Source organism: Hemitrygon akajei, chromosome 7 (assembly GCF_048418815.1).
Source record: "Hemitrygon akajei chromosome 7, sHemAka1.3, whole genome shotgun sequence".
NCBI lineage: Eukaryota > Metazoa > Chordata > Chondrichthyes > Myliobatiformes > Dasyatidae > Hemitrygon > Hemitrygon akajei.
In genome coordinates, this window is record NC_133130.1 from 26,729,233 (window position 1) to 26,755,603 (window position 26,371).

General features: G+C 40.7%; 1 protein-coding gene across 8 annotated transcripts in view; it reads right to left on the bottom strand.

The window, feature by feature from the left end:
- birc6 (baculoviral IAP repeat containing 6) overlaps window positions 1–9,196 on the bottom strand; it is a 246,679-nt gene extending 237,483 nt beyond the window's left edge. For all 8 annotated transcript variants that reach the window (XM_073050528.1, XM_073050534.1, XM_073050532.1 and 5 more), the window contains exon 1: window positions 8,945–9,196. In XM_073050528.1, coding sequence (XP_072906629.1) covers window positions 8,945–9,140 — 196 coding nt within the window. In that variant the 5' untranslated portion in view covers window positions 9,141–9,196. The remainder of the gene's footprint in view (window positions 1–8,944) is intronic.
- Between the last annotated feature and the right edge of the window lie 17,175 nt (window positions 9,197–26,371).

Consider the following 26,371-nt stretch of genomic DNA (forward strand, 5'->3'; position numbering starts at 1 on the left):
CAGGTTTAATCTGTTAAAATAATGTTGCTACCTTCTATTATTATCTGATAACTGTCTATATTTTATTAACATTCTATTAACAGTCTACATTTCTCATTTTACAATAGGTCATTTTGTCATGGTAGTTAATGTTGACCCTAAATATTAGCAACATCTAGAGTTTCCACAAACAAATGAGGACCATCAGTGGAACCATTACTCTGCAATTTTGTTAAACAGTATAATTAATGACAATTAAATGATCAACTCAAAAATTGTTGCAGTAAATGATGAAAGTCATTTTTTAAAAAGGCACACAGTTCATTGTGCATGGTGTATCTTATAATAAAGAACAAATCAACAACACAGCAAACCAATCTGCATCCATCACTGGCTCAAAATCAAGTAATAAAAATAATGTAAATGTCAGAAACTGTGAAGAATTCAAAGTACAAATCAAAAATTTCAGTTGGTACTCCTTCAAATTTTTGTATTACAAAATGTAGGATTCACAAGAAAATAGTAAAAAAAAGCTTCTAAAAATACACATGGCTCTCTGCACAAAAAAAACTGCACAACCACCCATCCACCTTCAAACATTAACCATGATTTTTCCAATATAAATCATCAGAATACACCTAATCATTTCAAGCAGCCCAAAATGACTGATCAAAAATGTTGTTCCAATAACAGCAGAAACAAATCTGAAACTATTAAAGGTATAAACAATTTTGAAAACTGAAAATACTAGCTTTAAAAAAATTATAAAAGGCACTTTTGAAATGTAGGAGAAAAACTGGCCTTGTGATCATTTATTCATTTCAATTACTGATTTTTTCACAATTATGTATTTGTACTCACTGTACAAATAAAGTCAAAGAACAAAAACAAAACTCAAAACAAAGCGAGTATCACTGATGCTCCATAACCATCCATCCAGTAGGTTGTCAAACTGACTGCAAAACACAGACAAGGAATAAAGCAAGATCATTGCAGTGAGAGAGTGGTTTTAGTCCAAGAAGAGAAGGCATTATAATCCCATGCTGGATATTTTTTGGAGAAGGTGTTTGGGGGCAAGCAAAGATTGTAAAGTTATCACTTCTGATCACCACCCATGTTCCAGCTGGGTACAGTAGTTCAAATACCTGCAAATTCTAGCAAGCAAGATAAGGAAAGTTAACATAAGATCAAGTTAGTAAATAGAAAATGAACAAGATGAATCTAACAGTAAACCAATACAAAAAATGGAATTGGTATAGATGAATACTTGATCAAGGGCATCAAACATTCTAAATTTAACCCTTTTGCAAGTTGTTACTACTCACAACCAATACCATTCCCTCACTAAAATGTCCAGAATCTGGCACCATACATATTTGATTGCTACAATTTGAAATGCACAATGGGAAAATTAATGTGCCTCCGGAGTACTTCACAGATCCCCCATAGATTTCTCCGGAGTACTTCACAGATCCCCCATAGATTTCACATCCTCATTTTGGTAGTTTGCGAACAGATCAGATTTTCAAGAATACTGTACATTACATTATGGAAGCTATCACAACTACCAAAACTCAGTTAGGGAGGTACAGGAATTGAAGAGCAATATTTTCATTTTAAAACAATTCTCTCCACAAAAAGTTGGAAAATATACTTTCTTCATGGATTAAGTCCAAATGCATCATAAAAATGCAATATTGGAACTTACTGAAAGGTAGCCATTCAACCACCTATTAAAGATTCAGGTGAAAATAAACATTCCGTTCAGCTATGGAATGCTGGTTCCAGTTAAATGTTTAAATGCTTAGAACTGACTGGGAAACTGTCCAAATGCATCAAACTTCTCAAGTGCATTTCAACATTTATCAGCCATTTTTCTTGGGGGGGGGGGGGAGAAGAGCATTGAGCCAATTTAAAATGTACGTGAATAAGAAAAGTTTGGAGAGATGTGGCAATTGCAGGCAAACGTGACTAGGTTAGATGGAGATCTTGGTTAGCGTGGACTAGTTGGGCCGAAGGGCCAGGTTTCATGCAGTATGACTCTATAAACAGAAAAGACTTCTTGTGGGTAAAGTATTTAATGATAAATCACTAACCCAAATTTACTCTCCCAGTCTCACCTGAAACTTTCGAAAGAATTTATCTCCAACCTGCGTTAGGTATTCTTCTTCTTGTGTTACCACATTCTATGTGTTAGTTTGGACAACAAAAACTACTTCATCATTAAATCAGTCAGCTCCTCAGCAAATGTCAATTTGTAAAAAGTTTTCAAGCACCTGAATTTAGACTTAGTAACCACATTTTTGGCCAGTGTGAAATCACCAAGAACTTGCAACAGATTCTCTCGGACATGGATGGGGGCAGTTATGAGAGAAAATTTTGTGTTCTTACATAAACTTCTGTGGTTTTCCATTTGTATAATTAAGGAAGCTTCCAGTATTAAAAAGACACTTTCTCAGTCCACACACTGACTTGGACAGCAAGAAAACATTTCTGCCTTAATTTTGGAACACATTATACATTTGAATTGAAAGTAATCTTGCAAAGCTTTATTGAATCACAAGACTGTTAGCACAATTCTGCTTTGAATCTTTCACAAATAATCAAGATTGCTGGGTCACTGAGAAATATGCAGAATCATCAACAGAGTTATGGTCACCGAGTTGCGGGTCAACATTCATTTTTATCACTGATCTGCCAATCAGAAATTAAAGGCAGCATTAAGCTACGTAATGGAAAAGGAAGCTACTTGAACAATGCTGGCACTGACAAAAATTTGTTCATTTTTCCAGGGAAAATTGCTTATTTTGTAAGGTTTGGTTTTAAAGGAACAGTACAGATTTCACCAAATTCACCATTTTCAAATTTACACATCATTTTTATTTCTTCAGCTTTGCTTATTTTATTTGCCAAATCCATCGTGCATTCTGGGAATTCCAGCTTGGTTCTATAAAAATGAAACTGAAATCTGTGATGCAGTCAGTTCAGCTTCTGCGGCAATGCACAAAACCAACTTTGTTTCTGCTCTCAAACATTAAAAGCGGCCAAGCTTGTGAGTAATCAAGTAAATTGCAGGCATGTTTCAGAATTTTAGCCCATAGCATTAAATGGAGACAAACTATGCAACATATAGCAGATCTACAAATTTACCAAACTAAACTCTCAAAGACAGTAAAAGTTTTACCCTTGTCCTCAACATTCCCCTTACTGCTACATCCCATCCCAGAGAATTAAAGTACTTTGCTCTCCAATCAGAAGACCTCAATTATCTCCAACAAAAGATTATCAAAATTAAAAAATGATATCCTTCCTATCCTCTACAGCCTTATGATACCCTGAACCACCTCAAATGCTTCTTTACTGTCATCTAGTTGAACAGGATTAGCCTGGCATAGTTTGTTTTCATGAACCCTACCAGATAAAAGGAAACTCGACTATCTTCTTGCGCTCACTAGAGTTTTTCTGGTATTCCTTCAAAAGATCTGTCCTCATCAGTCTCCTCATTCTGGCTTATTTATTGCAAATCACACAAAAACAATGGACCAGTTTCCACATCAAAAGTGACAACATTTAGCCATGCCTCATCATGATCTCCCTGTAGTAACACAAAAACATCAGATTACTTATTTAAAGCCAATAGATTCAACAAAATATTCAAAACTAAGAAGGGCTTCATTCCTGCTAAAAACTATTCCCTAACCACAATTCCAACTGTTTTATGGGGGCTGAACTGAAACTGATGATTTTTCTCAACCTTAATATCCTCCCTTTGAAGCACCATTGCACCAACGTTATCACGTTATCATGTATTTCTGCCTCTGTTGATCAAGTCCTGCCCTTGGATTCATAGTCACGGAATCAGGCCCTTCAGCTCAACTGGTTCATGCTGACCAAGATGCCCCATCCAAGCTACCTGGACTATAACTCCTTCCACCCTGTTACATGTAAAAATTCCATCCCTTCTCTCAATTCCTCTGTCTCTGCTGCATCTACAGAGAAAAAAGATGAGGCTTTTCATTACAGAACTAAGATGTCCTCCTCCTTCATAGAAAGAGGCTTCCCTTCCTCCACCATCAACACTGCCCTCATCCGCATCTCTTCCATTTCACACGTATCTGCCCTCACCCCATCCTCCAGGTACCCCACCAGGGATAGGGTTCCTCCTTGTCCTCACCTACCACCCCACCAGCCCCGCACCCAGCACATAATTCCCCAATTATTTTTGCCATCTACTTGTGTAGACCAAGTGCTCCACCTGCATCTACACCTCCCCCCTCACCATTCGGGGCGCCCAACAGTCCTTCCAGATGAGGCAACACTTCACCTGAGTCTGCTGCAGTCATCTACTGTATCTAGTGTTCCCGGTGCGGCCTCCTGGATATCAGTTAGACCCAACATAGATTGGGAGACTGTTTCATCTGCCAGGAAAAGGAGGATCTCCCAGTGAACACCCACTTTAATTCAACTTCTCATTCCCTTTCTGACATGTCAGTCCATGGTCTCTTTTAACGTTGCTATGAGGCCATGCTCAGGTTGGAGGAGCAACACTTTAAATAACAGCTGGGTAGCCTCCAACCTGATAGCATGAGCATTGATCTCTCAAACTTCTAGTAAAATCCCCTTCCTTTTTCACCATTCCCCATATTCACCTTATCTCCTTACCTGCCCATCATCTCCCCTTCCTTTTCTTCCATGGCCTTCTGTTCTCTGTCACGATTCCCCTTCTCCAGATCTGCATCTCTTTCGCCAATTTACTTCCCAGCTCTTTACTTCACCCCTTCACCCCTCCCAAATTCTCAGTTTCACCTATCACCTTGTGTATCTTCCTCCTCTCCCCCCACCCTCTTACTGACTCTTTTTCTCCAGTCCTGCTGAAGGGTCTCAGCCTGAAACATCAACTGTACTCTTTTTCATCAATGCTGCCTGGCCTACCAAGTTCCTCCAGCATTGTGTGCTGCTGAGTCCCATTTGCCAGCATGTTTTCCAATAATCTTTCAAACCTTTCCAATCTAAGTTATTATACCTGCCTCAACAGCTTCCTGACAGCTGATCCACATACATATCACCCAAATTATGTAAAGCAAAAATTGCTCATTCCCTGTCACATTAACCCTATGCCCTCTAGATTTTGATACTAAAACTTTGGGGAAAAAGAAAGCTACCTCTATAAGATCTTAGCCTGTCCAATGACTCCCTGTAATTCAGTTCAAATCCCAGCAGGGTCGCTGTAAATCATCTCTATACTCTGTCAAGTTTAATAACATCTTTCCTATAGCAGGTTGAAACAGTGGCCAATACTCCAAGCAGAGCCTCACCCGCATCCTCTACAACCACATCATGACTTTTCATTGCCCTAACCGAAGAAATCCAGCATGCCAAAAGTCTTCTTCACCACCTCATCCACCTGTGACTCCACGTTCATGGGAATAAGTATTTGAACTCCGAAGTCCCTTTACTCTGCAACACTCCACAGGGCACTACTGTTCACTGTGAAAGTCCAACCGGCTCTGAAATCATTCCACCGTTCAGATTTATGTCAAATCTATAACCAGCTGTCCAGAAAGAGTAATCTGCTTCCCTCCCATAGAATCTATTTTTTTTTAAATACTAATTTGCCATTCTTTTGTTTAGAACACAGGTCATTAGATAATTTAGCATTGTCAAATTCCCAATAGCAGTTAGAATTTCTTCAGTTTTATAGAATCATTTGCTCAAAAAAGCTGTAGCAGCAGTGAAGCCAGATAAATATGGAGAATCTTAGTTCAAGCTACTGAGGTTGGGAAAGAAATCTTTATTTTTCTGAAAAATATTCCTATTTTTACAATGTTGGAATGTCACTTATTCAATGTATATGAGCTACATCAAAACATCTTACTATTAGTCTTACAAAGCAAGTCAATACTCCTAAATATTTAACAAAACACAAATATAACAAATCAGTGTATCAGTGTATACCAGGTCCCAACCTCAATGGCGTATTCCCATCCACCCAATTCCACTCTTATTTCCACAGAGCCCTACAAATTATTCCTTCTCACAAGCCCATCAACACTTCTGCCACTTACTACACCAAGGTATGATTTACAGTGGCTAATTCACCTGCAGCATATTTTCAGAATGTGAAAGGAAACCAGAGCACCCAACAGAAATCTATAAGGTCACTGAGAGATTCTGTAAATGCCACACTGCACACAAGGTCAGATCAAATCTGCATTCCTGTAGCTGAGGCAGAATTGCTAACTATGTACTCCCATGCTGTACAGTTGATTATTCACCTGAATTCAATTTTGTTTGAAAGCAACCTAGTCATATTAACACATGTTGAATATCATTTGCTGTACATACAATTAAGTAAAATTTTGAATGTATAAATAAGTATCTGTGCATGACGGTTAATTTATTGTCTTTGCAGATCTTAGAGGGATGGCAATTTCATACAAATTGAACAATCAAAATTAGGTAACGTTGTGGTTACTAACAATTAAGAATTGTACTTGCAATCTTTCAGGACAAGTCAAATGAAATATGTTTGAAGCCTTGCAAAGTAAGCACAAACTGTAATACAATAATGACCTGATAATGTTGAGATCCTGACACGACATATGCAGAGAGAAAGCAATGTAGAACTCAGAAGTCACTATTTAAGATAAGGGGTCATTCAATTGAAACAAAGAGTCACACACTTATTATGAAGTACTTTTTTCACTCTCTCTCTCTCAAAAGGGTCACAAGTCACTGGGACAATTTTGCTCAAAGAACAGAGGATGCAGAGTCTTTGCATAGGTCTCAGGTAAAGGCACCTTAATAGGCAAGGGAAAGGTTACAGGAAGTGGGCAGGAATACAGAATTGAGGTTACAATCAGATGAGTCATGATTTTATTGAAAGGCAGTGCAGGCCCAAAGGGAAGCTTGCCCTTCTAATGCTCCTAACTACAATGCTCAAATGCACAGTGAAGACCAAATGTAGATCAGAACACTGGAAGTCAAGTTCCCAGTGGAATCAGGTATGGCTCCAGTTTAACATTTCCTTTATAAAAGAGAACCTCTAATACCATGGTACTCCCTCAGCAAAGCAATGAGTATCACACTAGTTTTCTTTATCAAAGTCACTCAAAAGAGATTTGAACTTGTGCAATGTTTTGACTCTACATACTACCACAGACCGACAGTAGCGGATTACTTTAGCATCTATCTGATACAAAAACTGCATTAACTTCTGCATTATAGAGAAAAGATAGGAAAGACTTTAAACCTGTTTTTTAAATTTGATTCCACATTTACAAGAGACAAATCTGTTTAAAACCAAATTCAAAATGATATTGATTGATCAAACTATAAAAGCCAACATTTAATATTTCAAATCCCATCAAATAATACTTTGCTTCATATAGGATGCCATAAAATTTATGAAGCACGGAACAGAAAAATAATTGATAACAAAAGAACCAAAGTACACTCTGGAACAGTTCATAATGACGAGCTAGTAAAAGGACAGCATACCTCTGTTATCCAGGACTCATGTTTCTAAAATTCTTATGCAACCAGTATTATGAAAACGAGCTCAAATGGGTATTTTATTTCAAGTGTTATGTGAAATAAGCGCAAAAACATCATTGTTAATATACTTTAATTTATGCACAAGGGCAGGGCAGTTTTAAGCTGATTAGCAACAACATTCTATTGGATAATTTGGCACTTCAGGTAATGGTGAGTACATTCATTAAACTTTCTATTATTAATGTTTAGACTTAAAATATAGAATATCTGTATAAAACTTTGTTCATTAAAAAGAACAATGAGATGACAAATAGCTCAGCAACTTATTTAAATGTTCATGCACAAAATATTTAGGTGAGCAACTGGCAACCCCCATTCCCTATGGATATCAGATGGTTGCGTGTATACTGTACTACCAAAGCTTGTAATACAAACACTTCATTTAGATGTACATTTATAACAACCTCTCAGATTCAGTAAACAGATAAGTGTAATGCCCCTTTGTAAAGTGAATCTTGTAAATGATATATTTAATATACCCTAAAAGACAGTTTTGCTTTTTACTAATTTTTAACATTTACTGTATACTTTAAATATGGTAACACCAGGAAAACAAATTTATCATTGTACTTCACACCTTACAGTGCATACATAGACAATATAAATAATATAGGGGCATTGCATTAGCATTAACTAAGCAAGCACAGTATTTATAAATGATGAATGACCCTAATACTATGCCCACTTTATAAGCGGGCGCATCACTAGGCACATGGATGTTTTCATGAAGATTAAAAATTTCGCATATGTGAACATATTTAACTTTCAGAATATCTATACTATTTAGGATATTTGCAATCATGTGGACATTCATAAGTTCTGTACATTTTAATAAACGTAGTAACACAGAGAGCCTCGAAGACTGAAATCTGTGTTTTTAGCATATTTGAAGGACCAAGGTTCCGGTCTCAATAGAAGAGGAAGAGAGGCGGCGATTCCGGGAGTACGAAGAGGCCGTGAACAGGGATCAAGGGCCGGGTACACAATCGGCGACTATTATCGTGACAGCTATCCACCCATCCCCGCCCCGTGCACACTCCTTGCCCCCAGGCCCAGTGTCGCCGGTACACACCCCGTCGTCACTCGGTTGTGCTCGGGCCTTCATCATCAATTCTACCAACGGGATAAAGAACCAGTCTTGATACCACCTGGGGCTCCTATTCTAATACTCCCCCACTTTCTCCAATCCCACCCTACTCCACCCCGGTTCAGCTGTCACAGGCCGGGGATCTTTTCGACGGTCCCTTCCTGCCACATTGCCGCATCCTCCTCCCTACACCATTCCAGGCCCCCGGGAGAGGACGCAAGCAGCAGCTCTGGCCGCGTAGGGTCGGAAAGACGGGCCGGGCGCGCCGGCTCCGTCTCTTCCGTCAATCCACCGGGCTCGCCGCGGCCCGCACTGACTCACCGTTTAACCGGGACACCTGCAGCACGGCGCCCGAGGTGCCGTCGATGACTTTGACGGTGGAGCGGCTGGTGACGGCCAGGATCGCGTTGAGGGACGGATGGTAGGCCAGGCTGCGCAGCCCTTCCTCGCAGCTCAAGCAGCCGTCGCGGGTAACGAGCCACTCGGGCTCGGAGTCGGCCGCTGCCGCAGCCGCCATATTGGAAGCTGCTCTCAAACAGGAAGAGCCGGCCCGCCGCCAACTTTAACCCCGGCAGCGCTCGTCACAAGAGCCTGGCAACCGGACAGGAAACGACGGCGGCGCGGCGCCTCACGTCACGGGGGTGGGCGGGGAACCCAGGCTGTGGGTCATTGTTTGGGGTGGCGAGGCAGGGTGTGGGTGATAGGAGGAATGGCTGGCGGCTGAGGGCGGAGGGGAAACCGAGACCCTGGGATGATGGGGGGGGAGAGGCATCTGCGGCAGTCAGTGCCGTGCGTCCTGCGGGGAATCCCCGACCAAATGGGTTGTTGGGAAAGCTCGGCAATCGTGGCGGTGGAGGGGGAGTCACTGAACGTCAGGGTGGCGTGATAGAAACACCAGGCATCATGGAGTAGTATAAAGGGATCGGAGAAGATATCCCGTAATGTGGGCGATCCCGTCCCGTCACCTCGTGGAAATGGGGGGGTGGAGGGGACAATAGTGATGAGAGATCATCCAGGGATTGAGTGGGTGATGAGGAAGGAGCATCAGTGGCAATGCATTAGTGATAAGGGCGAGGTCAAGCTGAGGGACCTGATAAGGGTGAGCAGTTTTGTAGAGAGACTGGGAAGGGCACATTGAGATGAGGGCATCGGGAGGAGGGAGATGTGCACCAGAATCTTTGAGGGAAGAGTGAGTGAGAGCGCAATTTACAGTGACCAGGTAACTATGTGCTTCCACATCTTTGGGATGCAGAAGGAAACTGAACCACCCGGAGGAAGCGCGTGAAATCACAGGGAGAATACATTGTCCACACAGACAGCATAGCGGCACGTTGAGACCGCTGCTATTGTTCTTGGTAGATGGTGAATTAGATATTTTGTGGATGTTGAGACTATTTTTCAGCTAATGTGGAAATGCTGCACTATGAACACAGATGTAGTTACATGGGAATACAAGGATGAGAGTTGGAGAGGGACAAGCAATTGAGGGAGGGCAGAGAGAAAATGGTTGAACTCTAGAAGAATGGGAAAAGAACAAAAACTAAACGAGTATATTGGAACATTGAAGAGTTTACCCCAAGTAATTACAGTATCAGGTACATTGCTGCATATTAAATCTAACTATAAAAGAAATTGCTTAATGATATATATATATCACTGGAAATGAATAAAAATGAAAATAAGACAGTTTGTTAAGGAGTGGAATGATATGCAATAGTTAAACAAATTTACCTGAGGGTACATTCTGCCTCCAACTTCCACCCTGCCCTCAAATGTACCTTCTTCATTTCCCTCCCCTTTCTTGATCTCTCTGTCTCTATCTCTGGAGACAGTCTATCCACTGTCAATCTTTTATAAACCCACTGATTCTCACAGCTACCTGGACTATACCTCTTCCCACGCTGTATCTTGTAAAAATCTATCCCCTTCTCTAAATTTCTGGGTCTCCACTGCATCTGCTCTCAGGATGAGGCTTTTAATTTCAGAACTAATGAGGTGTCCCCCTCCTTCAAAGGAAAGGGCTCTCCTTCCTCCACCATCAATGCTGCTCTCCTACACCCATTTCACGCACATTTGCCCTCACCCCATTCTCCTGCCACTCCCACCAGGGATAGGGTTCCTCTTGTTCTCACTGAACACCCAACCAGACTCTGTATCCAGCACATCGTTCTCGAAAACATCCACCATCGCCAGTGGGATCCCACATCTTCCCTCCCCCCACTTTCTGCTTTCCGCAGGGATCGCTCTCTATGCGACTCCCTTGTCCATTCGCCCCTCCCCACGGATCTCCCTCTTGGTACCTCCCTCGCAAGTGGAACATGTGTCACACCTGCCCCTCACTACCATTTTGGGCTCCAAACAGTCCTTCCAGATGATGTGACATTTCACCTGTGAGTCTGTGGAGGTCATCTACTGTATCCAGTACTCCTGGTGTGGTGAGCACCCAAGCTCTGTCTGCCAGAAAAAGCAGAATCTCCCAGTGGCCACCTATCTCAAGTCTGTTTGCAATTCCCATTCCGACAGATCAGTCCACGGCCTCCTCTACTGCCACAATGAGTCCACACTCAGATTGGAGGAGCAACTTTTTACATTTCATCTGAGTAGCCTCCAACCTGATAGTATGAACATCGATTTCTGAGAATTTCCAGTAGTTGCCCTCCCTTCACCATTTCCCATTTCCTCTCTCCCTGTATCAACTTACCTACCCCCTCAGATGCTCCTTCCCCCTTCCCTTTCTTCCATGGTCTTTGTAAGATTCAAAATTAAGATGTGCGTTTCTGACAGGTCCGGGTTAAAGTCAAAGGACAAATGTGATTTAATTATGTCTAGGGACAACTGTGATTTAATTATGTTTAGGGACAAATGTGATTTAATTATGTCTGGGTTAAAGTCTGTAAACAAGTGTGATCTAATTATGAATGCAGAAGCCTTGACAAAATTAACTGTTTGTGGAATCATTGAAGTCCTGAGATATGGACTATTGTTTTACAGAAACGTGTAAAAAAACAACTCCAAATATGGAATGGGAAAACACTGTGTACCTCCCGAGTAAGGGAGGGGAGGGGTAAGGAAGAAGGATAAAACCTGCTGCCCTGTAAGGTTCAGGGTTCCCTTCTCTGAGGGGGCCCAGCTCTGCAGAACTGTTAATAAACTTTGTTTCCTTGAATTTGTCTTGAAGCCATTATTCGGGAGCGTGGCTCGTTTCTGACAGTCTTCTACCTTCTCCTATCAGATTCCCCCTGCTACAACCCTTTACCCGTTCTACCAATCAATTTCCCAGCTCTTTACTTCACCTGTCCCCATCTCCTGGTTACAGCTATCACCTACCACCTAGGACTACTTCCTCTCCTCCCCTCCCCCCACCCACCTTCTTGCTCTGACTTCTCATCTTTATTCCAGTCATGATGAAGGATCTCAGCCCGAAAAGTTGACAGTTTATTCTTTTGCATAGATGCTGCCTGGCCTGTGAGTTCCTCCAGCGTTGTGTGTGTGTTCTGCTTGAATTTCTAGCATCTGCAGATTCTCTCATGTTTGTACTAGCAGAGCGTATCAATGTTTAAAGGAATGGGGGGGGTGGGGGGTAACAATGAGGCCCTCTGTTGGTCAGAGTTCACCACGGATATTGTGTTCCAGCTGTCCACATGATATGCAAGCCAGGGCTAGTACGACACGGAGAGCAAGCTTTTGCCCATGGAGCAGGCTCCCGCTCTCCATGCAACTGATGAATCAAAAGGAACAGCAAGAGACTGATATGGTTTGGTACCAGCTGCAACGCAGGAGTTGCCAGGCAGTATTGAACTCAATGTAGGACTGCTTTAGCGACTCCAGCTCCAGATTTTTCCTCGGGGTTTACTCCCGAAGCCTTCCCCATGCGTGGGTATAGCCGCAAGGCAGTGGAGGATTAAGATCAGAGTTTTCCTTCACCTAGATGAGCTGCTAACCACAGCCCCAGCCATCCGAAGAGGAGGAAATGGAGTCAAAAGAAACAGGAGCAAAATGGAATGAGGTATTAGGCTCCAGTTAATAACGATCCAGCTTTTGATCAATCCCTTAGTATGTTCTCCTGTGCTGTAATTTTAATAAAAAGGGTTGAAATACAACTGGGACCTTCAGAAGTGCATAAGCAAATGACAGATATAAGGTGAGAAATTACAAATATCCTGGATAGAACCCAGCAAAGTGTATTTTCAGAATGAAGAAATAACAAAATTATTTCCATTTACAGTACAGTAAAATTGACAAGTCGCTTTGATGTAAGGATTGTACAGATGTCAGTGCTTTTTACCATTTGATATCTGTTTTTAAATTAACAAGGTACAAGCCTGATTTTAGTAAATCTACATTAACAGATTCTTTGAATTGCTCGTTAACCTTTAGCCCTCAGGGAAGATACAGCACTTCAGTCATTCTGCTACTACAATGCCACCAATTATCCACCAGCTTGTACTCCTTCCTCTTCCCCACTTTCTTATTCTGGCTTCTGCCCCCTTTCCAATTCTGATCAAAGGGTCTCAGCCCAAAACATTGACTGCTTATTCCCCTCCTGATTGTCTGACTTCCAACATTTTATGTGTGAGTTTCAACAGTGGACTTCTAGCTGGGCTGTGTTGTTGAATTCTATTAATTGTTTTCTTTATTCTCAGTCACACTATCACCATTCATTTCTGTAGATGCTGCCTCACCTGCTGAGTTTCTCCAGCATTTCGTGTGAATAACATGGAAGTTTTAGAATTTATGTTCTTTCTGAGTTTTTTTTAATTTCTTTTATAGATCATAGCAACAAAATGTTTTCCTTTCACATGTTAATTTGCAAAGATTACCTTGGATTGAATTGAAGAGGAAGTATGGATTGATTGTTGGACGTATGGACAACCACCAATGTAGGAAACCTGTGCAGGAGTTTTTAAAATGGGGTAATTCCACTTCTCACCCTCTGAAATCTGGGTCCAGTGGTACAAACAAGCATCACAAACTGGGGTCTTCCTTGTCTGCAGTGAACGGCCATGATGTCTGTGCCTTGTCATACCCTTTGCTCTCCATGGAGCGTTGCAGTATTACCTTCTTAACCGTTGGATCTCACTGTTGATCTCATCCGCCCAGTCAGCTTGACATGATGGGAGAAGCATGGCCCTATTTCACTGAGGTGCTAGGCTGCCCGCTACCCTCACTTGGTTTAGACCGCCTGTCGAAGTTGTGTTCTGGGATGTAGCTGTTGTCAGGTGCAAACAGCTGCTTGAGGACACAGGTGGGAGCTGAGTATCCATTGGGGACCAAAGGCAAGCAAGCTGCCCCAGATTGAGCAGTATAGCCAGAGGGGGTACCCCTCCCTGGACACCCCAACTGATTGAATAGTAAATTAGTATTCATGTATACATTATTATAATACATTAAGCATCCTTTACTCCATTTTCAATCAACTGTAACTTATTTTCTGTTTGGCATTTTAGAAAAGGTGATGAATCTTTGTATCTGATGCCTCTGCGGTGGTGGGTGTATCAGAGATGGGCAGGAGCCGAAGTACAGAGGACTGGCAGACAAGTTCGTGGGGTGGTGCAGGAGGAATCACCTGCTCCTGAACATGGCCAAAACAAGGGAGATGGTGATTGATTTTAGGAGGAACAGGACCATGACAAGTCCTGTATACACTCTGAGAAAAGAAGTTGTGGTGGTGGAGGAGTACAAATACTTGGGTATGCACCTCAGCAACGGACTTGACTGGAAAACCAACACCAAGGCTGTTTACAAGAAGGGGATGAGCAAAGGAAGTTGAGATCCTTCAATGTGTGCAGCAGGATGTTGGAGATCTTTTACCAGTCTGTTGTAGCGAGTTCAGTCGTCTTTTGCATCGGTGCTGGTGATGCAAAAAGACTAAATAAACTCATCAAAAAGGCTGGACCCATCCTTGCCCACAACTTGGACTCTTTTGAGTTAGTGGTGGAGAGGAGGTCACTAAACAAACTGTTATCCATCATAGACAATGTGGCATATCCTCTCCATTACCTACTGAAGAAGCAGTGGAGTACCCTTTTGAAAAAACTCAGTCAGCTCTGCTGTCACAAGGATCATTACAGAATATACAACAGTTCATCTGTGTGACAGGAGAACACACATCATAGTACAATAGTCTGTTTTATTATTCCGTACATTATTGTTGCACATTGGTAAATTATTATTGCATATATTCTGTACTTTATTATTAGTTAATAATCATTTTTTATTATTGCTAAGTGTGTTTTTAGATACTGCTGCTATAACAAAATAATTTCCCATTTGTGAGAAATAAAGTACTTATTATTATCATTACAGATTACCAGTGATGAGGGGTTAGACTACAAGGAGTTGGCTGGGACTGTATTTGCTGGAATTCAGAATGAGAGGAGATTTTATAGAAAATAAAATTATGAAAGGGATAGGTAAGGTAGTGACAGGAAAGTTGTTTCCACTGGTAGGTGAGACTAGAACTAGGGGACATAGCCACAAGATTCAAAGGAGTAAATTTAGGATGGAGATGAGGAGGAACTGCCTTTCCCAACGAGTGGTGAATCTATGGAATTCTCTACACAATGAAGCAATGGAGGCTACCTCAGTAAATATATTTAAGACAAGGTTGGCTGAATTTTTGCATAATAGGGTTATGGGGAAAAAGCAGGTAGGTGGAGATCAGTCCATGGTCACATCAGCCATTATTTTATTGAATGTGGAGCAGGCTCAACGGGCTAGATAGCCTACTCCTGCTCCTATTTCTTACATTCTTTTGTTACCAGATAAAAGTAGATCAAACAAATAATTCTGAAATAATAATTGTACTTTCTATCACAATAAGAATTCATAAGCATTTCGTATATTTTGGATATCATATGGAAACTTTAATAGTAATGGAAATTAACTGATAATTTGGGATTCCCAACATTTACGTGTGTTAGAAAAGAATAGCTAGATTTTTTTGTAGCAAAAACAATCAGTGACGTATGATATACAGTTTGAATTGTTTCAGCTGTTTTTTACTTATTGGTTTTCTGTGTAAAGTGATGAGCGTAATGGAAATTATGAGCGAGTCAACCATTGTCCCTTCAATTAAAAGCTATTTTGGAACTATTTAAACAAATCTGATGAGTAATTTATCATGTGTAACAGGCAATGAATTAGGGAAGTTAAATTGAATTGACAACCATCTGCCAAATTACAATGCAGATTAAAAATCCACTACTAAAATAAAATGACCATACAATACCATTCAAAGATTCAAAGTACTTAAGTAGTATACAACCCTGAGTTTCATCTTCCCACAGACTGCCATGAAACAAAGAAAACTATGGAACCTATTTAAAGAAAAACATCAAACCCCCCCCCCCCCCACCACCACCAATTGGCAAAAAACTAATTGTGTAAATTACAAAACAAATGAGTGAAAAACAGAATATAAAACACTAAGAGTTCAGTCAATTTCAGTTCAGTCCAGTCAATGTTATTTTTCAGAATTAGAATCATATAAATCACAATAGTTAGAACACAAAAGGTAGCTATTCGGCGCAACAAGCCCAACAAGCTCTGTAGAGCCATCTGCAAGGTCTCATTGCCTTGCTCTTGAAATTATTTTCCCTGAAGTGGTGATCTAATTCCACTTTGACAGCCCTCAGAAGAAGAGGGTTGTGCAGTGCATAAAGCCAGAGACCTCAATCAAGCCAGTTTAAATAAATCTCTGCCCAGCTACCAGCAGCACCAGAGGACCCAGCTCACACAGCCATTGTTACACTACCATCAAGAATGCCAACTGTTCCATTCCTTCTTTGACTGTATTTCAAGAAATCTGACCAACTGGCTGTCCTCCTCCTGCTTGCATATTGGGCAGAGACTAGAGAGAAAGACATCATAGGTAAGGACAACAAAGAAATGGTTACAGAGGCAGTGGAGGAGGCTACTTAACTGCTTCAAGTCAGGGCACTAGACCATGTTCAAAGGCTCATCAGAGGACCTGAATGAGTATGCCACAGTTGTCATGGACTTTATAAAGACACTAGTGGACAAATATATCACCACAAAATCATTCAATCTTCCTCAACCAGAAGATCTAGATGAAACGAGATTCAAAATCTACTGAAGGCTGGATCGGTAGCTTTTAGGATTAGTGATCCAGGAAAGTTAGAGTAAGCATGACTTCCAGGAAGCCATCTCACATGCAAAATGGCAATTTTGATCTAAACTTGAATCACAGAAGGATGATTGACAACTCTGGTGGGGCTTGAATACCATCACCTCTGACAAAGCAAAACCAATCAACATAACCGGTAATGAGGTTTTGCTCGCAGAAGAGCTCAATGCCTTTTTTACGCTTGCTTTGACTGGCAGAACATGGAGGCATCTTGATGAACCTCTACAGCCCACAATAATCTTGCGATCTCAGTCACTGTGTTTGACATGAGAGCATCCTTCAAGAGGGTGAATCCATGGAAGTCATCTGGGCAAGACGGCATACTGAAGATGTGCTAATCAACTTGGAGGAGTATTCATAGACAACTTCAACCAATCCTTTGGAATTTTAAGGTACCCACCACTTCCACAGGCATCAATCATACTGGTGTCCCAAGAAGACTGTGGTAACTTGTCCCAATGACTATCATCCAGTAGCACTTAAATCTACTGAGAAGTGCTTCCAGAGGTTAGTCATGAACTATATTAACTCCAGCCTAAGAAATGATCTAGACTGGTAATTTGCCATCACAACAGTTTAACAGTAAACACCCTTTCATTCCTTCTTCACTCAGCTCCAGAACTCATGGATAATGAAGATGCATATGTCAAGTAGCATCTTCACCGACTACAGCTTAGCATTCAACACTATCATCTCCACAAAACTAAGCTTCTTGATCCTGGATCCTGGATCTCCTCCCTGGCAAACCCCAGTTAGTATGGATTGGCAATGACATCTCTTCCATACTCACCATTAGGAAAGGTGCACGATAGAACTATGAGCTTATCCCCCACTCTGTCTTGATGATGGGTCTCGGCTCAAAATGTCAGCTCTTTATTCCTTTCCACAGATGCTGCCTGGCCTGCTGAGTTCCTCCACCATTTTGCGAACCTAAAGACTCACTTTCAAGGACCCTCAACTCGTGTTCTTATTGTTTGTTTATTTCTTTCCTTACGTTTGCTCAGTTTGTCTTTTGCATGTTGTTTGTTGGTCTTTGAGTGTGTTGTTTCATTAATTCTATTGTACTTCTTTGTTCTACTGCAAATGCCTGTAAGAAAATAAATCTCAGAGCAATATATGGTGACATATATGTACTTTGATAATAAATTTACTTTGAACACCATATTTTAGTTTGCTGATGACACATTTACTCACTGAGGGATTGCAGAATATTATTAGCAAAAGAACTAAGATTTCGCTATTCCCCAATTTCTGATTTGTTTTCTGCTTCCGAGTGAAGAGCAGGAAAAATGAGAAGACAAAAAAAAACCAATGACCCTTCTCATGCATAAAAGATAGTTATTTTATCACTTACTCCTGTTAAAGTGGTTGCAACAATGAAATCTGACTTACATGTGCATTCTCTGGTACAGTTTTAAACAGTATTTGCTATTCAGTGATTTTATTTTCCACTTTTAATATTTTGTTTCCCTCTACTATTTTTGCTTACACGTCACAAGCACAGCACTGAATAAGAAATAATTGAATGTTTAGGTACAAAACTGTTCCAAAATATCACATTTCTCTTTCAACAGATACTGCCAAAGTGTTTCTGGCAATTTCTGTTTTTACCTGTAGCTTTGTCGTTTTTTGATTTTGAAGAATACAGATATCACAAAGTAGCAGTAATAATACAAAAGTTGGGAATTTCAAGTACTGTTATTTAGGTTCCTAGGATGTTTTTTTTTTAATTGGCAATAACCCTATCAAATGTGACAGTATTGACAAGCCTACTGCAGATTTTCATAATCATTACTCAGCTGTAAAGTTGTGATTTTCTCCCCTTAGTTAATCTCTAAGGTAAGAGGCTGATTTGCATCCATTCCAGTTCTGCGCACTCACACACTCTATATAAAAGCTCTGTGACTGAGGCTGGGCCGATCCTGCATCTGGAATGGAGAATCCTGTAATTGAGTCTTGAAAATAGTCATCCTGGAGGTTACCTGTTACATGTTGTACCCATACGAGACCCAAAGATTCACAATCAAGGACTCTGCGACTCATGTTCTCAATTTTATTTATTTATTATTTTTGTATTTGCAGTTTGTCTTTTGTACATTGGTTGTCCGTCTTTGTGTGTAGTTTTTCATTGATTTTATTGCATTTCTTTGTTCTACTGTAAATGCCTGCAAGAAAATTAATCTCATGGTTGAACATGGAGATGTACGTATTTTGATTTTTAAAAAATTACTTTGAACTTACTTTGTGACCAAAATTGTTGTCCACCATGCTTAGAACCATTTCAGGGTTACTGTCTGTTCTCAAAGCCTTGAAGCTTGTAAAATAGCAATGCAGATTTTCAGGTACTTACTTGTGAGTGGTAGCAATGATGTTGGGCTGCAAGTAAGGAATTCAAACAAATTCAATTTACCAAATGGGCAATAGCTGTAACTGAGAGACCAATTCTATATTTAAAAAAATAAAAGTTTTCTGTTTAGACTTCAGAACAGTGTGGGTGACAGGACAATGCTTTTTTCCTTACGCACAAGTAAAATAAAAAGAACGCTTGTGGCATTAGAATGTGTTTTGGTTCCAGTTGTTTTAGGTATTTTATTTATTTCTGCAGTATGCTGGCATGATTTCCAAGTTGCATTCACAGTGAAGTGTTTTGAGGGATTGGTGAGGAAACATATCAACTCCTGCCTGAGAAGCATCTTGGATCTGCTCCTATACGCCTACTGGAGCAACAGGCCCAAAGCAGATGCCATTTCATAGGCTCCTCTTCTGGACAGCAATGATGCATACATCAGGATGCTCTTATCAACTACAGCTCAGCATTCAGTACCATCATCCCCTCAAAACTAATCAATCTGTTCCTAGACCCTGGTCTCAATACCTCCTTGTACAATTGGATCCTTCTTTGGCAACATCTCCATGATCTCCATCAGCACAAGTATACCACAAGGCTGTGTGCTTAAGCCCCTTGCTCTACTTGCTTTACACTTATGACCGCGTGGCTAGGCACGGTCCAATGATATATCTAAGTTTGCTGATGACACCACTGTCATTGGCCAATTCAAAGGTGGTGACAAATCAACATATAGGAGGGAGGTTGAAAATGTGGCTAAGTGCTGCCATAACAACAACCTCTTACTCAGTGTCAGCAAGACCAAGGAGCTGATTATTGACTTCAGGGACCAGGGGTCCATAGGCCTATCCACCTTTCAGACATCAACACTGGTGTTCCACTGGAATGTGCGCTTAGCCTACTGCTCTATTCTCTCTACACCCAAGACCTGTGTGGCTAGGCAGAGCTTGAATGCCATCTATAAATTTGTTGATAACTGATGGTATAACCATCATTGGCAGAATTTCAGATGGTTATAAAAGGGCGTACAGGAGCAAGATATATCAGCTTGTTGAGTGGTGTTGAATCAAAAACCTTGCACTCAACGTCAGCAAGTCAAAGAGCTAATTGTGGACTTCAGAAAGGGTAAAACAAGGGAACTTAAGCCCATCCTCATAGAGGGATCAGAAGTGGAGAGAGTGAGCAATTTCAAGTTCCTGGGTATCAGTATCTCTGAGGACCTAACCTGGATGCAACATATCGATCCAGCTATAAAGAAGACAAGACAGCGGCTATATTTCATTAGGAGCTTGAGGAAATTTGGTTTGTAGCTAAAACACTCAAAAACTTCTACAAATGTAGCATGGAGAGCATTCTGACTGGCTGTATCACCGTCTGGTATGGCAGGGGTGGGGGTGGGTGGGCTACTGCACAAGATCCAAATAAGTTGCAGAGAGCTTGTAAAAGAACCTTAGAAACTTGTAAAAGCTCCAGCATGTGTACTAGCCTCTGTAGTATCCAAGATGTCTTCAAGGAGCAGTGCATTAGGAAGGCAGCATCCATCTTTAAGGATCCCCACCACCTGGGACATGCCCTCTTCATACTGTTACTATTGGGAAGGAGGTACAGAGCCTGAAGGCACACACTCAGTGATTCAGGAACAGTTTTTTCCTCTCTGTCATCCGATTTCTAAATGGACATCGAACCCATAAACATTACCTCAATACTTCTTTTATTTCTTTTTGCAGTACTTATTTTAACTTAACTATTTAATAGATAATATATGTATATACTTAATGTAACTCACTTTTTTCTCTATTTAACATGTATTTCATTGTACTGCTACCGTAAAGTTAGTAAGGTTCACGATATATGCTAGTAATATTAAATCTGATTCTGATTCTGACAATGGCCAAGAATGCACACCAGTATCTCTAGTTTTTCCAGGAGCCTAAGGATCTCAACATGTCCCCAATGACTCACCAACTTTCAGATGCACCATAGAAAGAATCTCATGCAAATTCATCAGAGCTTAGTATAGGAATTGCTCCACCCAAGACCCCAATAAATTGCAGAGCCATGAAATAAGCCCAATCCATCACATAAACTAGCCTTTCCTCCATTGGCTCTGTCTACACTTCTCTCCGTCTCAAGAAAAGCTGGCAACATAACCAAGGACCCCTCCCACCCCAATCATTCTCTTTTCCTCCCTCCCTTCAGATAGAAGATACAAGAGCTTGAGAACATATACTACCAGAGTCAAGGGCAACTTCTATCCTATTTTCACAAGACTCTTGAACAGACTTCTTGTATGATAAAGGTGGCTCTACCTTGTCGTGGATCTTTCACTGTATCTACCTCCAGCACATTTTGTTAAACTACTGTTATATTCTGCATTTTTCCCTTTCTGTACCACCTCAATGTAGTTATTTATGAAATTATCTGTTTGGATGGCATGCAAACAGAAGCTTTTCACTGTATCTCAGTACTATTCACAATTAATAAACTAATTTAGTCCAAAGCATTCGTATAGAGTGTCCATACAATGTTGATGCTCATCCACTATGAATGTTGAGGTGATTGTAAGAATACGCATGTTAAGTGAACATGGAGGCTGCCTAGAGGAATGCCGATAGAACATAGTGGGCAAGTTGAAAGCTGCTGAGATAGCTCGTGCAGATATACCCGTTGCTTAGCAACAGAGGAAAAAAATGATTTTACATATATAGGCACAGCTGCAGAAAATAGCACATCTTCACAGAACAAATAACAATGAACTTAATGACAAAAGGCATGAAGATGTCAGAATTATCCAATTATTTTTTGGCAGATTTTTTTTCTCACTTGATATTCTATGTAGGCCAATTTTTTTTAATGTGAAATGGAGATTTTTGTAGTTGAGAATGAGATAGCAATCTGAGACTCTAAAGGAGGAACAACCTTTTCCATTATGAGCACACTGATATATTATGGCTTGGTTTAGCCAGGTATATTTGGCTCCATCCGATTAATTATTGATGGCAGGCATGTTTTCCATCTAAAAGTGGTTACAAATATAATCTTATAACTGTTTCAGAGTAACTAACTGCTACTAAGGCCAAGTGTGAATTTTTAACCACCCTGGTGTTAGGTTCTCTGAAGAGTGATTGAGCATCATTACCCCCAGTGTTTTCTCCTGAGCTACTTTTATTTCAGAAGTGGGTAGGTCATTAAATGCATTGTAGTTGTGGTAGTGCATTTACATTATTGAGTGGGGTTAGCAGCATGAAAAAGAACTCTGTCTTTCCTTTTGTCTCTACTAACCACATTGGTTGCCAAATATGCTGAGATCTTTTAAGACATTGTTTAATGTTCCCTCTTTTAAAAAAAGCTATATGGATCAACCATTGCTTAGAGCAGGAATTTTAAAAACATTTATTTATTACAGCCTGAAAACTGTGCAGTTCTTTAATATAACATTATATAAAATTCCAGCTGTGCGGCAGCAAAGGCTATGTGCATGGGAACATTTCAGTTACTGTGCATCTGAGAGGGAATAGAGGAAGGAGGTTCTTTGGTCTTGTTATATTTTCATTGTTCTTGAAAATATACGTAATCCAAAGATGAACTGTTCCATGTAGTCAATGAAAAAGGCAGGCATAGCTGAGGCCCACGTCTACCCCTCGAGTTTGGAGAAAGTGGGTTGACAGTCCATGTTTCAAGCCATCTCCATTGGTGCTGCTTCATGTACCTATGCTGAGCTCATCTTAGCCTCCAACTTTCATCTTGCCCTTAAATTCATTTGGTCCATTTCCTGACACTTCTCTCCCTTCTCTTGGTCTCTGGAGAAAAACTGTCTATGGATGTCTTTTATAAACCTACCAATTCCCAAGGCTATCTTGAGTATACTTCTTCCCATCCTGCCTCCTGTAACAATGCTATTCTCTTCTCAGTTCCTTCAACTTTGCCGCATCTGTTCCCAGGATGAGGGCTTCCTTTCAAGGACATTAAAGAGGTCCTCCTCCTTCAAAGAATGGGGTTTACCTTCCTTCACCAACATCATCTCCATTTCCTGGACATCCATGCTCACTGTAACTTCCCTTCCTTAACAGGGATAGAGTTCTTCTTCTCCTTATCTACCACTCCATGAGCCTCCACATCCAATACATCATTCTCTGCAACTTCCGGCATCTTCAATGGGATCTGACAACCAAACACATCATTACCTCTCCTCTATTCTCCACTTTCCACAGGGATCATTCCTTTCATGATTCCCTTGTCCATTGTCCCTCCCCACTAATATTCGTCCTGGCACATATAGCTGCAAGGGACAAAAATGCTACACCTGCCCGTTCACCTCCATTCAGAGCCCCATACAGTCTTTCTACTTGAGACAACACTTCACCTGCAAATCTTTGGGGTCATCTATTGTATCCAATACTCCCAATGCAGCCTCCTCACATTGGTGAGACCCAACATAAATTAGCGGACTGCTCTATGGAGCACCTCCACTCCATCCGCCAAAAGCGGAATTTCCTAGTGGCCAGTCATTTTAATTCCGAACCCCATTCCCATTCTGACATGCCAGTCCATGGTCTCTCGTTCTGCCACAATGAGGTCACTCTCAGGTGGAGTAACACCTCATATTCCATCCAGGCAGCCTCGAACCTGATGGTGTGAACATTGACTTCTCCTTCAGGTAATTTTTTTTCTTTTCCCCCTCCTCTTCTATTCCCCAATCTGCCTGCTTACCTTTTCTCCTTACCTGCCTATCACCTCCCCGGTGTCCCTCCTTCTTCCATTTCTCCCATGATCCACTCTCCTCTCCTACCTCCAGCCCTTTAACCTTTCCCACACACTTGGCTTCACATATCACATTTCAGGTTGTCCTCCTCCTCCTCTTCCCACCTTTTTATTTGGCATCTTTGCCCTTCATTTCCAGCCCTGATGAAGGGTCTCAGCCCAAAGCATCAAATCTTTATAGAAAAATCACTCGATTCTGGCATGGTTCTGGAGGACTAGAAAATTGCAAATGTCACTCAACTGTTTAAGAAGGGAGGAAGGCAAAAAGGAAATTATAGGCCAGTTAGCCTAACATCAATGGTTGGGAAAGTGTTGGAATCCATTAAAAAAGATGAGATTTGGGAGTTCTTGGAGACTAATGATAAACTAAGTCAAAGTTGGCATGGTTTCTGTAAACGTAAGTCTTGCATGACAAATCTGTTAAGAGTTCTTTAAGTAGTAACAAACAGGGTGGACAAAGAAGAGGCAGTGGATGTCATTTACTTAGGTTTTCAAAAGGCATTTGATAAGGTGCCAGACATGAGGCAGCTTAACAAGATAAAATCCTATGGCATTACAAGAAAGATACTGGCACAGATAAAGTAATGGCTGACACGAAGGAGACAGTAAGTGGGAATAAAGGAGACCTTTTCTGGACCTGTTCCTCAGGGGGCAATATTTCACATTGTTTGTCAATGATTTACATAATGGAATTGATGGCTTTGTGGCAACGTTTGCAGGTAATACAAATATAAGTAGAGGGGTAGGGAATGCTGAGGAAGCAATGCAATTGCATAAGGACTTAGATAAATTGGAAGAATGGACAACAATGTGGCAGATGGAATTGTGTTGGGAAATGGATAACAGATTTTGGTAAAAGGAATAAAAGTGCAGACTATTATCTAAATGGAGAGAAAATTCAAACATTAGAGATGCAGAGGGACTTGGGAGTCCTTGGGCAAGACTCCCAGGAGGTTAATTTACAGGTTGAGTTGGTGGTAAAAAAGGAAAATGCAATGTTGGCATTTATTTCAAGGGGAATAAAACACACAGTAAAAACAAGGAGCTAATGCTGATGTTTTATAAGACACTGGTCAGGCCACACTGAGCGTTGTCAACAGTTTTGGGCCCCATATCACGAAAAGGATGTGTTGTCATTGGAGAGTCCACAGGAGGTACACGAGAATGATTCCAAGAATGAAGGGGTTAACATATAAGGAGCATTTGGCAGCTTTATGCCTGTACTCACTGGAATTTAGAAGAATGCGGGGGGAGAATCTCATTAAAACCTACTGAATGTTGAAAGGACTAGATAGGGTGGATGTGGAGAAGATGTTTCTATGCTGAGGCTGTCCAGAACTAGAAGGCACAGTCTCAAAATTGAGGGGTGACCCTTTGGAACAGAGGTAAGGAGGGTTTTTTTTAAACTAGAGAGTAGTGAATCTCTGGAATGTTCTGCCACAGACTATCTGAAAAAGAGAAACACTTGCTCAAAGCAGAATAAGTATTCAAATGTACCAAAATACCCAAGAATTAAAGTTAGAGACTTAAACTTTAATATGTACAATTACTGCAGGACAGTATGTAGTAGTAAAGCAAAGGAGTATTTATCTGAGGCAGGGGTTCCCAATCATTTTTATGCAGTGGACCAATATCATTAAGCAAAGGGTCCATGAATCTCAGGTTGGGAACCCCTGATCTAAGTAAAACAAGACAAAGTCAAAGAGCAACTGGGTTACAGTGGAGGTTGTTCAGAAGAGCTACATTAAAGTCTATTGTCAGAGGAGTGAAATACAAGGTGATCTTGGTAGAAAGATGAATGTGGAGTGAGCTTAATAATTACAGATTTGGATTGCAATTATAATACAAATATTAAAGAACAAAGACATGTTCAAGCTTGTAAAAGGGAAAAACTCTGAAATTAAAATGAACAAATAGACTGTTTGAAGGATAGCCTAGCTCAAGCAATTATTTAAAATGAAAACCATAATGGAAGAGAACATTGTAATCATTACATCATTCTTGAAAGCCAAACCAGTTTTCTGCATTTGTATCTTAATTTATGAGCAACTCATTCCCTACATAGAGGATTTTCTGCTGTCTTCAGGATCATATGAATCTTATCAAATTGCTAATACAAGGAGGCATAATCAAATAAATCCCCAGCATCAGGGACATCTTCAAAAATCGATGCATCAAAAAGGCAGCATCCATCATTAATAACCGCCATCACCCAGGACTTACCCTCTTCTCATTGTTACCATCAGGAAGGAAGTACAGGAGCCTGAAGACCCAAATGCAACGTTTTGGATCAGCTTCTTCCCTCTGCCATCAGATTTCTGAATTGACACTGAACCCATGCACACTATTTCACTATTTTCTTTATTCTCTCCCCCATCTTTTTGCACTACCTAGTTTAACAAATATATGTAATTTATATTTTTTATTATGTACTGCTGTTGCAAATCTACAAATTTCCTGACACATGCCAGAGATAGTGAACCCAATTCTG